The following is a 13,595-nucleotide window of genomic DNA, read 5'->3' as shown; positions in this document are numbered from 1 at the left end:
GGAAACCTCAGCATACACATGCAGTCAGACAAACACCTCAGCAACGTACAGGCAGCAGGACACACACACCCTGCGCACGGCACACACACACACGCCGCACACAATGGGGGCTACGGACACACACACCCCACAGTCACACAGCCCCCTGCACACACAACACCCTACCCCAGCCGGCCCCCTTCCCAAGGTAAGAGGTGGCGGTGTGTGATTATGAGACCAGCATTGCTCGGAATCTGCGCATACACACCACCAGCGAGAAACACATGCATAACGTGCTGCGCTTGAAACAAACACACAACGTGTTACAGAGAAGCTACTACCTGGCCCACTGCACAAGTCTGCCTCTTCAACTCACACTGCTACACAGCATAGGTGAGAGACCACACACACATACTCAATAACTGTTCTGTTGGGCTCTGTTCGCTGGCACATCAAGTTAGGTTGATACTTGATTATATCCATGCTTATATGTACAGTATGTTTTCTCACGGCCTGTTTGTGTGCTGTGTGTTCTAGGTGGGGAACAGTCTTTGGATATGCATCAACTATCAGCAGAGGAGCCAGTCGCCCCGGATTCAACCCTGACCCCCTCCCCCTCTCCTCCTCCCTCCTCCTCACCATCCCCTTCTCCATCCCCCTCTCACCCTCCTCCACTGTCTCACTCCCCCTCTTATCCTCTTTCCTGTGGTGTGTTCCAGTGCCTGGTGTGTTCCAGTTTCTCCTCTGACAGTCTGGAGTCTCTTAGGTCTCACCTGAGCGCCCCCTGCTCCCTCCCCCAGTCTGAGTGGCGCTCTCTGGTGGCTGGAGGCTGCTACTGCAGGCTGTGTGGCTACAGCACCCCCCTCAGGGCTAACTTCACCCTGCACTGCCAGACAGACAGACACAGGGCCCAGTATCAGCTGGCTTCCCACCTCTGGGAGAACGGGCAGGCCGGGGACAGGGAGGAATTTGGGAAGTTGGTTGCTACAGGCAACCCAGTCCAGCTGAAGTGTAACTTGTGTGACTTCCAGACCACCAGCTTGGAGAAACTGAAAATACACAGCATCAACGGCCAACACCAGGCCAGCCTCAAAGTCTACAGGGTCAGTACACACACACATGATTTGGAGGCATGTCATTGCTGTACTTGGACTATAAGATTATTTTATAAATATCTGGCATATAGACAGCAAATAAAGCACAGGGACCAGATTTATTTAGTGCATCTTTCTCTCTATCACAGTCTAACCCCAACCTATCACCCTGTGTTCCTCTCTCTCTAGTTCTTACAGCAGTATGACAGTGCAGTAGATGGAGGGTCCTGGTTGTTCCACTGTGTCCTGTGTAACTACTCCTCCTGCTCTAAACTCCACATATTGAGACATACCCACTCCCCTGGTCATCAGAAAAGGGAGCGTGACTACTTGCAGTTAGTGAGAGGGAGGAGCCTGGAGGAAGGGGAGGGGCTAGCGGCTACTTTCACCAATAGGAAGTGTCCCAGTCCTGAGACAGGTAAGAGACATAGCTGGTCTTTTCCAAATCCCTCCTATCTGAAGTGTGCACTTGTTCAGTCCCCCTGATGAATTGAAAAGTTTATGATTAGTGAAGGCATTGGCAATAGGGAGTTTCAACCATATTTGTACTCCAGTCCAGAACAAGTTGACAAATAGAATGGAGAAAATTATCTGTAGGCCTATAATGCAGGGTGAAGAGAGAGAGAAGGAATGATTGATTATGGCCAGGGATCTATTGGGTTAATTGATTTGTCGAGACAAGCTCGTTACATCCCATATTGCCCCCGACAACACTAACTTGAGACATCGCCACTGAGACACTGCTAATGAACTTTAATGTTCTAGAATAGAGATTTCAGGGTCAGTTACCCAGACTCAGAGCCTAATCCTGGATTAAAAAGCACTGTCAATAGAGATCCTCCGGCATGATTTTTAGTCTAGCAGCACTAGGCTTAATCAGGACCTGGGAAATCTTCCCTCAGTGTATCAATCAAATACATTTATAAAGCCCTTTTTACATCAGCAGATGTCACAAAGTGCTTATACAGAAACCCAGCCTAAAACCCCAGTGAGCAAGAAATGCAGATGTTGACGCACTGTGGCTAGGAAAAACTCCCTAGAGAGAAAGGAACTTAGGAAGAAACCTAGAGAGGAACCAGGCTCTGAGGGGTGGCCACTCCTCTTCTGGCTGTGCCCTGTGGAGATTATAAGAGTACATGGCCATTAAGGCCAGATTGTTCTTCAAGATGTTCAAACGTTCATAGATGATCAGCGGGGTCAAATAATAATCACAGTGGTTATAGAGTGTGCAACAGGTCAGCACCTCAGGAGTAAATGTCAGTTTCTTTTCATAGCCAAGCATTCAGAGGTAGAGAGAGCAGGTGCAGTAGAGAGAGAGATAGACAGAGAGATAGATGGAGAGAGCAGGTGCGGAAGACAGAGATAGATGGAGAGAGCTACACAGAGAGATAGAGGGAGAGTACCTTTCTGATGACTCTAATGACTGCTTTCCTCTAGTCAAACTGTCAGGATTAAATCTGGTCTAACTGTCAGGATTAAGTCTGGTCTAACTGTCAGGATTAAGTCTGGTCTAACTGTCAGGATTAAATCTGGTCTAACTGTCAGGATTAAATCTGGTCTAACTGTCAGGATTTAAATCTGGTCTAACTCAGTCTACGACTCTGTATTAAACAGTCAACAGTCAATACCAATATTCGGTCTGAATGAACTGGTCTGAACCCCAGAGGGTTTCCTAATAGAAAATGTATACTGGATGAATTAGTATACAGTATGTGTGTGTGTTGCTGTGTGTGTTGCTGTGTATTAACATACAGTACCAGTGTGGACACACTTTATTTTTACTATTTTCTACATAGTGAAGACCTCAAAATGATGAAATAACACATATGGAATCATCTAGTAACAAAATAAGTATTAAATAAATCTAAATATATTTTATATTTGAGATTCTTCGAAGTAGCCATCCTTTGCCTTGATGACAGCTTTGCACACTCTTGGCATTCTCTCAACCAGCTTCATGAGGATGTCACCTGGAATGCATTTCATTTAACAGGAGTGCCTTGTTAATTTGTGGAATTTATTTCCTTCTTAATGCGTTTGAGCCAATCAGTTGTGTTGTGACACAGTAGGGGGGGTATACAGAAGATAGCCCTATTTGGTAAAAGACCAAGTCCATATTATGGCAAGAACAGCTCAAATAAGCAAAGAGAAACTACAGTCCATCAATACTTTAAGACATGAATGTCAGTCAATCCGGAAAATTTGAAGAACTTTGAACTTTTCTTCAAGTAAAGTAAAAAAAACCATCAAGCCCTATGATGAAACTGGCTCTCATGAGGACCGCCACAGGTAAGGAAGACCCAGAGTTACCTCTGCTGCAGAGGATGAGTTAACTGCACCTTAGATTGCAGTTCAAGTAATAGACACATCTCAACATCAACTGTTCAGAGGAGAATGCCTGAATCAGGCCATCATGGTCGAATTGCTGCAAAGAAACCACTACTAAAGGACACCAATAAGAAGAAGAGACTTTCTTTGATCCAAGAAACACAAGCAATAGACATTAGACAGGTGGAAATCTGTCCTTGGGTCTGATGAATCCAAATTTGCGATTTTGGGTTCCAACTGCCGTGTCTTTGTGAGACGCAGAGTAGGTGAATGGATGATCTCCGCATGTGTGGTTCCCACCGGGAAGCATGGAGGAGTTGTGATGGGGTTGGGTGCTTTGCTGGTGACACTATCTGTGATTTATTTAGAATTCAAGGAACACTTAACCAGCATGGCTACCCTAGAATTCTGCAGCAATACGCCAATCCATCTGGTTTGTGCTTAGTGGGACTATCATTTGTTTTTCAACAGGACAATGACCCAAACCACACTTCCAGGCTGTGTAAGGGCTATTTGACCAAGGAGTGAGATGAAGTGCCTCATCAGATGACCTGCCCTCCACAATCACCCGACCTCAACCCAATTGAGATGGAGTGCCTCATCAGATGACCGCAGAGTGAAGGAAAAGCAGCCAACAAGTGCTCAGCATATGTGGGAAGTTGTTCAAGACAGTTGGAAAAGCACTCTTCGTGAAGCTGGTTGAGAGAATTCCAAGAGTGTGCAAATCTGTCATTAAGGCAAAGGGTGGCTACTTTGAAGAATCTAAAATATATTTTGATTTGTTTAACACTTTTTTTGGTTACTACATGATTCCATATGTGTTATTTCATAGTTTTGATGTCTTCACTATTATTCTACAATGTAGAGAATAGTAAAAATAAAGAAAAACCCTTGAATGAGTAGGTGTGTCCAAACTTTTGACTGGTACTGTATGTGTTACCTTTCTAGGTGGAAGCATTGAGGAGGAGGGGGAGAGGAGAGATTCCCTTTCTCCAGGCAAGCGATCGTTCTCTGGGCTGGAGGAGACACAGAGCCCCCTCTCTCCCAAACGCCCCAGAACAGACCAGCGCACTACTCACCAACAGGCTACTGCCAAGTGCCCACTGTGCCAGGACACACTACTATACACACACTTGAGACACCACCTCATACTCACACACAGTGTGGTCCAGGACTGTGTGGACAAGCTCATGAGTGTGGTAAGTGTGTGTGTTTCTGTGTGTGTGTTCTAGCTACCTTTTATTAGCAGAAGGGCAGTCAAGCTGAAGGAGCTCGCTTTTAGTGTCTCCAGCAAACAAAGAGTGCTCATTTTTCTCCACATCACCAACCTCCATTACTTTGCCCAGCATGATCAGTGCTCTTTGTCTCCCTCTTCCTATTTCCCCTTCATCCCTCTCTCACCCCTCTCCTCTCATCTCTCTCACCTTCTCTCTACTCCCTTTTTCTTTACTCCCTTTTCTTATCTCTCCATCTTCTCTCACTTTCTCTATCCCTCTCTTTCCACTCTCTACCTCTCCATCTTTCTTTCTGCGCCCCCTTGTTCTTTCTCTATTCCCATCTCTCCACCCCCTGTTCTGTCTCCCCTCCCCCTCCCCAGCCCGCCATTTTCTCTCTGCACCCCACCCCCCATTTCCCTCCCCCTCTTTCTCTATGATAATAGCATAGGTTCATTAATTCAGACTTGGGTTTTGATGGTCATTATGTTCCGTGCTTTCCAATGTCTCTGTTTAGATTAAGCCTGACCTTCACTCTCTCACTGGGGCATATACATATTATGTGTATGCGTCTCTTCTGTCTCTGCCATGCAAGTGTGTGTGTGTGTGTGTGTGTGTGTGTGTGTGTGTGTGTGTGTGTGTGTGTGTGTGTGTGTGTGTGTGTGTGTGTGTGTGTGTGTGTGTGTGGTTGATTTAAAAACACTATTATTAGTGTGTAATGGGAGAATGAGGTGATGTAGACAATAAAGGAGCATCACTATTATTATTCCATCTGCACTATCAAACAGGAAAGACACTGTTTTGATTGACTATAAAGGCAATCAGTCATCTGGATAGATTCAGACTGACGTTTTAAACCTTTGTTGTTGGTTTCTTTTCCAGGTGGCAGTGGAGCTGCCAGAGATTCTGCAGAAAGAGACACTACAGATGGAGTCCCACTCAAATTTAAAGGAATCTCAAACAAACGATTGCAACACAAACAGCTCTTACACGAAGGAATCCCTCACAAACGAGTCTCAAACAAACGAATACCATACAAAAAAAGAAAAAGTAATCACAGCCAAAGATGTCCCTGCTCTTCTGACTCCTCCCTGTGAGGACCAGCACCCAGCAGAGGACAACACCTCTCACCTCCTTGAGTCCCCCAGCTCTCCCCCTTCCCCACCCAATCTTTCCTCTCTCTCCCCCAGCAACCTCCCTTCATCCAACTTACCCCCGTCTCCTCCCAGTGATGCCCCTTCCCCCTCTGATTGTCATGGTTACAGGTTTCGCAGCGGCAGGTGCAGTCTAGCGGTCCGAAGGCAGAAGAAGCTGCAGCTGCACTGGCAGTACCACGCCATGAGGGCAGCGACAGAGTGCCACCTCTGCCCCAGACGCTGCCGCAGCCAAGAGGCCCTCCAGAGACACCAGCTCAACACACACCTACAGGACCTCCACCTACAGGGTACACATCCTGACCAGAGTGGAGCACACATCCAACAACCAATCAGCCTGGAGGGGGAGGAAGAGGAGGGGGAGAGTATGAGTGAAGAAGAGACAGATAAGAAGGAGGAAGATGATGAGGAGGGGGAAGGAGAGCAGGGAAAGGGAGATGAAGGAGAGGAGGATGAAAATGGTGACCCAGATGAGGAGGAGGAGAGGCCCAGTTCAAGGGTTGGTGACAGTGACCAGGGTTCAAGGCAGCAGGATGAGAAGGAGGCAGGGTCAGAACCCAACCCCATTCTGGAGCGGTTCCTGGACCCGGCTCGGCCCTACAAGTGTTCCGTCTGCTGTGAGTCCTTCACTCAGAGAACCATCCTGCCGGTCCACTATAACTCTCTGTCCCACCGAGCCAGAGCCAGACGGGTCCTGCAGGACTCCAGCCCCAGTCCCCCTGACACCCGCTGCAGCCCGGCCCCGGACCCAAGTTCCTACCGCTGCAGAACGTGTCGGGTGGCTTACAGCCAGAGTTCCACCCTGGACATCCACCTCCGCTCTGTACTGCACCAAACACGAGCCCGTGGAGCTCGGACCCAGCTATCACTGAACCCCCACACCCGCCAAACCCTAGTTCCAGCCTTGGTGCAGACCACTGCCTCCAGCCGTTCACCAGGGGGAGGAGAGGTATCTACCAGGGGAACCCCCCCAACAGCCACCAGATCAGCCCCTTCCTCCCCAAGTCCCTGTTCCTCCCTCAGTGAAGCCCAGCTGAGTGTGGGTGTCTCTGGGAAGGCTGAGGGCCACCAGGCTAAGAGGCGGAGAGTAGAGGACCTGACAGCATCTGGAGGACAGCAGGACCTAACGTTACTCCAACAGCAGTTAGCCCAGGCCCAGATGCTACAACAGCAACATAAGTTAGCCCAGGCCCATATACAGGAACACACAGCCCTCCTCCAGCCCCAGCTCTTTAGTCCAACACTGCTCCCGCACCTCCCCTTACTGCAGCAGAACCTCTTAAAGCAGTTCTTCCCTTCAGCAGCAGAGAGTCTCCAACAGAGGAACCTCCTCTCTCCCCTCCAGTTCTCCCCAGACAGCCTGTTCTCTCTACAGCAGCAGATGCTCCAGTCCTTCTACCTCCCTGGAGGACTGCAGCTCAACCCTAACATGAACATTAGTCAGATCACCTCAGCCCTCTCTCTCCAGACCATCTCTGCCTTCTCCTCTCAGACAAATGGGCTTAAACATCCCTCTCCAAAGCTGGTGACAACTAGCATCCAGTCTCCAGCCCAGCCCCCGAAATGTGATACCCAGGCTGAGACAGCTGACAGTGACTCCTCCCTTCACCAGACGGAGAACGAGTCAAACCCATCCTCCTCTCCTGAGGGAGATGGAGAGATGCAGGAGAGCGAGAAGAGGGATGGAGCAGAGAAGGCCCTCAGAGTTCTGCTGGAGAGATATGGCTGGGAGCTGGCCCTGCAATCCAATCAGAGCAGACAAAGACAACAGAACAGAGAGACGGGTGGATGCCTGGAGGAGGAGAAGCAGTGTGGAGAATGTGGGAAGCGGTTCTCTGACTCTCTGATCCTGAAGAGCCATCTGGAGTTTGTTCACCAGCAAATGATCACTCCGGTAGTGTTGGAGACGTTCTCCAGACAGTACAGGCTGCAGTATGACTGCCTCTACCCCCTCACACCCTTCCCAGTGGGGGACAATGATAATACTGTTGTTGCACGTCTAACCCCAGCCACAGCACCTGTACTTGCACCCTTACCCTCAGCACCAGTCTCAGATTCAATCCTTGACCAAGCCCTATCCCTCTCCCAAGCCTCAGCCATAGGTCCAGACCAAGCTGTACCCACCACACCAGCATCTGTACCTGTAACCCTGTACACAGACCAAGCCCCAGTTAATTCCTCCTGCCCAGCCCAAGCCTCACCAACACCCTCTCCTCCTCCACCCTCTTTCCAAACACAACCACTTCCAGAGCAACAGCAGGACACTATGACATCGACAACCACCCCTGCACCCTCTCCAACTATCATACCCCAGTCTAATCTCTCCATGCATTTCCCCTTATCCCAACTCTCCTTGCCCCCTCTTCCTTTACCAAGCCTCCCCACTCTTCCCTTCCACATAGACCTCTCTCTCCTCCCCCTTGGTCTAATGCAGCCCATAGCACTCCAGTCTATGCTTCAGTACCAGTCCCTGTTATCATCTGGCCACCAACCACCCCTATCCCTATTCACCAACGCTCACGCCACCCACAAACCATCTCTACCCTCATACACTAACACACACTGTGCTCCTAGCCCATCTCTAACCTCATACACTAACACAGACTGTGCTCCTAGCCCATCTCTAACCTCATACACTAACACAGACTGTGCTCCTAGCCCATCTCTACCCCCATACACTAACACACACTGTGCTCCTAGCCCAGCCATGCCCTTTCTGAAGCGTAGGCTGGAGGAAGGGACACCTATGAGGGATGTGATGGACGGTGAGAGAGAGGAAGAGGGAGAGAGAGAGGGTGATGAGCAGAGGAGGGATAGGCGCCAGAGGACCACCATCAGTGCGGAGCAGCTAGAGGTTCTGTACCAGCGCTACAGTCTGAACTCCAACCCAACCCGCTCTGTACTGGAGGGCATCACCAGGGACACAGGCCTGAAGAAACGTGTAGTGCAGGTACTCTATCATTCTCATAGTAACATTTCTATAATTATGTAATGGTCATCATGTTTTGTGTAATAACATGTAATACTGCTGTGTTTGTCTGTCCTTCCTCAGGTTTGGTTCCAGAACACCAGAGCTCGTCAGAGGAAGGGCCAGCTCCAGACCCTGGGGAGAGGAGGTCTGTGTCTGGGTGAGAACCACAGGCGCTGTCCGTTCTGCAGGGCTCTCTTCAAGGCTCAGAACACCCTGGACGCCCATGTCAGGGCCCACCACTGTTCACAGACTGACAGAGCTGCCTATGGCTCATTTCATCAGATGGGTCCTGCAGATGACTCCAGCTTCTCTCACAACCATTGATCCTACAGAGACAGGGAGGGTCCCTCTCTCTCCATCCAGCCTTTTCCCTCTCTCTCCCACCATCCTCCTCTCTCTCCCTCCCTCCATCCCTCCCCAAGCCCATTTCATCCCTCCCCAAGCCCAGGGGGCGCCCCCACTGAGAGAAAATACATTTCTGGGAAAACCGATTTGTCCTTTGACCTGAACAAACCCAAAATTGAAGAGGAGGAGAAAGAAGAGGAAGAGCATCTGTCAGTAAAAATATTCCTTTCGTCTGACCAGGCTCATGAGGGTAACCGTAGCAATCTGTTGTCTCTGGGATACAATTATGGAATGGCGAGCTTCAACGTTCAAGACTGTGACCAGAACACCAGTCCAAGTCTGTCTGAGTGTGGATAGGCATGTACCAAGACAGCAGCAGAGGCAGCGTACCCAGATGACCCACCAGCAGGTTGCCCAACTCCGTCTGCTACAGGGAGCAACCCAGCCCCCTGCGGTGTGAGGGCCTGGGGTGGCAGCTGGGCCTGGCATGCAGGGTAGTGCAGGTGTGGTTTCAGAATAACCGGGCCAACGAGAAGAGGGCCAGGAGCCTTAGAGTCGACCCAACCACAGGATAGAGAGAAAGACTGCAGAGGACAGGGGAGAGAACACAGCCATAAACCAAGTGCATGTCAGTCACAACAATGAACCAACCACACACACAGCCATGAACCAACCACACACACAGCCATGAACCAACCACATGCCCAAGAAGCCAAAGAGCATTTTACCAGTGTACCTCACCCCCTCAGCCCCAAAACATCACAAGGCAGACTTCCTAGAGCTTTAAGACACCACTCCTATGTTCCTCCCTCTCTCCTCTCCTGTCCGATACCTCAGGAGTTAACCCCTCCATGCCAACAGATGTCCCTGTCGAGGCCATATCATCTGGAGAATCAGGAAATGGTATGTAACCTTCCCACTTCTGTTTAAAGACTTTACTAGTGTTGTAGTTCTGTTGCAAGTACGAACAGATTCTTTCAAGATAGTCTAAGATGTTTGGTGTATAGAACGTTCATTCAAAGTAAAAGAACTGAAAGAAACAAAAGCCTCTACGGAAAACAAAAATAAAGAATATTCTTCACATAGAACTTCTGCAAAGACTGGCTTGGATTCCAAAGCTTGTAACCAAAACCTTACATGTCCTTGGATTGTGTTGTCAACATGGTGGTTTTCATTTCCTGAACTGCAGTACAGAAGAGTAGATCTGAGACCGGGTAGTACTAGGTGTGTACCAAAAGACTGACTGGTCTATGTGGTGCCGAAGCAGACCTCAACCTTCTCAAGCCAATGATGACTCTAATGCACATGTAAATGTTCCTTATGTGGATAATAGGCCAAATAGCACTGAGCTAAGTCCACTTTGTCCTTTAAGAGAGACGTCATATAAGAAGCTATTTTGATCATGTCCAACCAATATATGTCACAACAACTCCAACCAAACACTACACAACATTGTTTAGTAAATGTTAATGAATATGAATATTATGGATTGACGGTTGTTGTTATGCTTTGATAAGTGTTATTTTGTGGTTTATGAGAACATAATGTAGGCGTTATGATGTGGAGTTTAGGTAAGATGTTACCACGCACTCTAACCATCTCTCTCTCTGTGTATGACGTCTTCTTATTCTCTCTGTATTAATATTACTGTCGTAGTTATGATAATAATAACAGTAATAACTATGCTAATAAATAATGCTTTAAAACACAACCCAAAGACATAATAACACTGTAACCAGTGGTGCATAAAGCCCACAAAAACAACTTGAAAAGTTAGCTTGATAATGTATCATTGAATGATGGGAAGAAGAGTGACTGTATAAGAACTGCTGTATGAGATCTGCTGTATGAGATCTGCTGCATGAGAACTGCTGTATGAGAACTGCTGTATGAGAACTGCTGTATGAGAATTGTTGTATGAGAACTGCTGTATGAGGTATAAGAACTGCTGTATGAGAACTGCTGTATAAGAACTAATGTATGAGAACTGCTGTATGAGTACTGCTGTATGAGGTATAAGAACTGCTGTATAAGAACTGCTGTATGAGAACTGCTGTATGAGAACTGCTGTATGAGGTATAAGAACTGCTGTATGAGAACTGCTGTATGAGAACTGCTGTATAAGAACTGCTGTATGAGAATTGCTGTATGAGAACTGCTGTATGAGAACTGCTGTATAAGAACTGCTGTATGAGAACTGCTGTATGAGGTATGAGAACTGCTATATGAGAACTGCTGTATGAGAACTGCTGTATGAGAACTGCTGTATGAGAACTGCTGTATGAGAACTGCTGTATGAGGTATGAGAACTGCTATATGAGAACTGCTGTATGATAACTGCTGTATGAGAACTGCTGTATGAGGTATGAGAACTGCTGTATGAGAACTGCTGTATGAGAACTGCTGTATGAGAACTGCTGTATAAGAACTGCTGTATGAGAACTGCTGTATGAGAACTGCTGTATGAGAACTGCTGTATCTGCCTCTTCACCAGGCCGCTGGTGACTGTATACTGAAATCTCCATGAAACCTACTACTGTACTAGGATGGATTAGCATTTCTCAAAGCCAAACTCCCCAGGCCCTAGTGCACTGGGTAGATGAGTTCTCAGTAGGGAACCAAACCCCAGTCCCTAGTGTACTCGGTAGAAGAGTTCTCAGTAGGGAACCAAACCCCAGTCCCTAGTGTACTTGGTAGAAGAGTTCTCAGTAGGGAACCAAACCCCAGCCCCTAGTGTACTCAGTAGAAGAGTTCTCAGTAGGGAACCAAACCCCAGCCCCTAGTGTACTCAGTAGAAAAGTTCTCAGTAGGGAACCAAACCCCAGTCCCTAGTGTACTTGGTAGAAGAGTTCTCAGTAGGGAACCAAACCCCAGTCCCTAGTGTACTCGGTAGAAGAGTTCTCAGTAGGGAACCAAACCCCAGTCCCTAGTGTACTTGGTAGAAGAGTTCTCAGTAGGGAACCAAACCCCAGTCCCTAGTGTACTTGGTAGAAGAGTTCTCAGTAGGGAACCAAACCCCAGTCCCTAGTGTACTTGGTAGAAGAGTTCTCAGTAGGGAACCAAACCCCAGTCCCTAGTGTACTTGGTAGAAGAGTTCTCAGTAGGGAACCAAACCCCAGCCCCTAGTGTACTTAGTAAAAGTACTCTACTGAGTAGGGAACCAAACGCCAGCTCCTAGTGTACTCAGTAGGGAACTACTTCAGAGCCATTGCAGTAGAGCGGTTGAAATTCTTTCCTCCTCAATGTAACCAACCAGATAGATTGTTTCAGCTCAGTCTTTGAGGACGTCCAGTTTGCTGCTAACGTATTTTGTAATATTGTAATAACTGTTATAACATCCATGATGCAGTTTATAACCTGACCTTTAATTCTGATGTTATCAAAGAGATACTTGGGGATCCAGTATTTACTCATTCATGAATTACTATGTGACAGTGGTTTCTAAACAAAGCTACCAAGAAGATAATATGATTCTACAAAGATAAGATACTTCTTTACTAAAGATCCTGCATAGCTATGCTATGGCAGGTTGGATTGTATCTAGCCCTAAACCTTCCACAGATCTGTTTACCAGTGTTTCTGCTCTTGTGTCACTGGCTTGTTTAGCCATGTAGCTAGCCATGTTTGTCTCTGCTTTAGGCCAGGCAACAATGTAGCCATGTAGTGACATAGACACGTATCCATGCAGCCATGTAGCTGAGTAGCCACATAGTCATGTAGCCACACAGATTGTAACAATGCAGGGAAACTGGACACAGAAACCAGGCTAACCTTCCAAAGGATGCTAACTAACTCAGTTTTAGCTCTAAAACTAACCACAATACCAATGATCTTTTTCTGTACTACATGGCAGTTATGTACATATTGTTGTTTTGTTCGTTTTCCTCATTTTCTCATTTAACTGTAAGATGTAAATATTGTGTTTTTTATTGTTCCTGGAGGCTGTTGCCGTAGTGATAACCAAAATATACCCGTGTTGTGCACCTGTCCCAGTCTTTTGCTCCAGTGGTTGTTTGTTCGTTCTCCCCAGTTCTCCTACAGATGTTTTCTCCCCCTCCCCACTCTATAGCCACTGAGGTAAATAAAGTCTGGTTTGGTGTACATATTTGCCTTATGTCTCGTGTGTGTGTGCGTGCGTGCGTGCTTGTGTTTTATTTGCCGATCCCCACAAGGAAAAAGTATATTTTAGGATTAGAATTAGGGTTATAATTAGGGGTTAGGAAAAATAGGATTTTGAATGGGAATCAATTTTGTTTGGTCCCCACAAGGATAGCAAAACAAACTGTGTGTAAGTACGTCAGTGAGATCCAGCCAGATGACTTTCCTTTGTGAAAAAATTATTTGATGAATATTAATGACCTCACATGAATTATACTGCTGCTAATGGTGGGGGGGGGGGGGTGTGTATGTGTGTGTAGGGGATATAATGTTTATTACCTACTTGTGTATGCATATTTGATGCTGTGGGGGTACAGGGAGAAGGGTACAGGGAGGAGGTTTAAGGAGGGGG

At 47.4% G+C, this 13,595-nt stretch overlaps 1 protein-coding gene across 1 annotated transcript; it reads left to right on the top strand.

Annotated features, from left to right (window-relative positions):
- The first annotated feature begins 218 nt into the window (after window positions 1–218).
- LOC115151355 (zinc finger homeobox protein 3) lies at window positions 219–13,188 on the top strand. The gene is made up of 6 exons (XM_029695269.1): window positions 219–372; window positions 517–1,082; window positions 1,263–1,491; window positions 4,350–4,600; window positions 5,498–8,719; window positions 8,822–13,188. Exons 1-6 carry the CDS (start codon window positions 264–266, stop codon window positions 9,062–9,064), a joined length of 4,620 nt encoding a protein of 1,539 aa, XP_029551129.1. The 5' UTR covers window positions 219–263; the 3' UTR covers window positions 9,065–13,188.
- Window positions 13,189–13,595: the final 407 nt, after the last annotated feature.

The sequence above is a fragment of the Salmo trutta genome, chromosome 17, assembly GCF_901001165.1.
Source record: "Salmo trutta chromosome 17, fSalTru1.1, whole genome shotgun sequence".
In the NCBI taxonomy this organism is placed as follows: Eukaryota; Metazoa; Chordata; class Actinopteri; order Salmoniformes; family Salmonidae; genus Salmo; species Salmo trutta.
Note: the sequence above shows the minus strand (reverse complement) of the source record. Positions and strands in the feature narration are given on the sequence as shown.

What these genes read in the sequence shown, in the direction of transcription:
- LOC115151355 (XM_029695269.1), top strand. Translation starts at nt 264, where the DNA reads ATGCATAACGTGCTGCGCTTGAAACAAACACACAACGTGTTACAGAGA. An exon ending in CCAGCCTCAAAGTCTACAGG is followed by an intron (nt 1,083 to 1,262) that starts GTCAGTACACAC and finishes CTCTCTCTCTAG; the next exon opens with TTCTTACAGCAGTATGACAG. An exon ending in TGGACAAGCTCATGAGTGTG is followed by an intron (nt 4,601 to 5,497) that starts GTAAGTGTGTGT and finishes TTTCTTTTCCAG; the next exon opens with GTGGCAGTGGAGCTGCCAGA.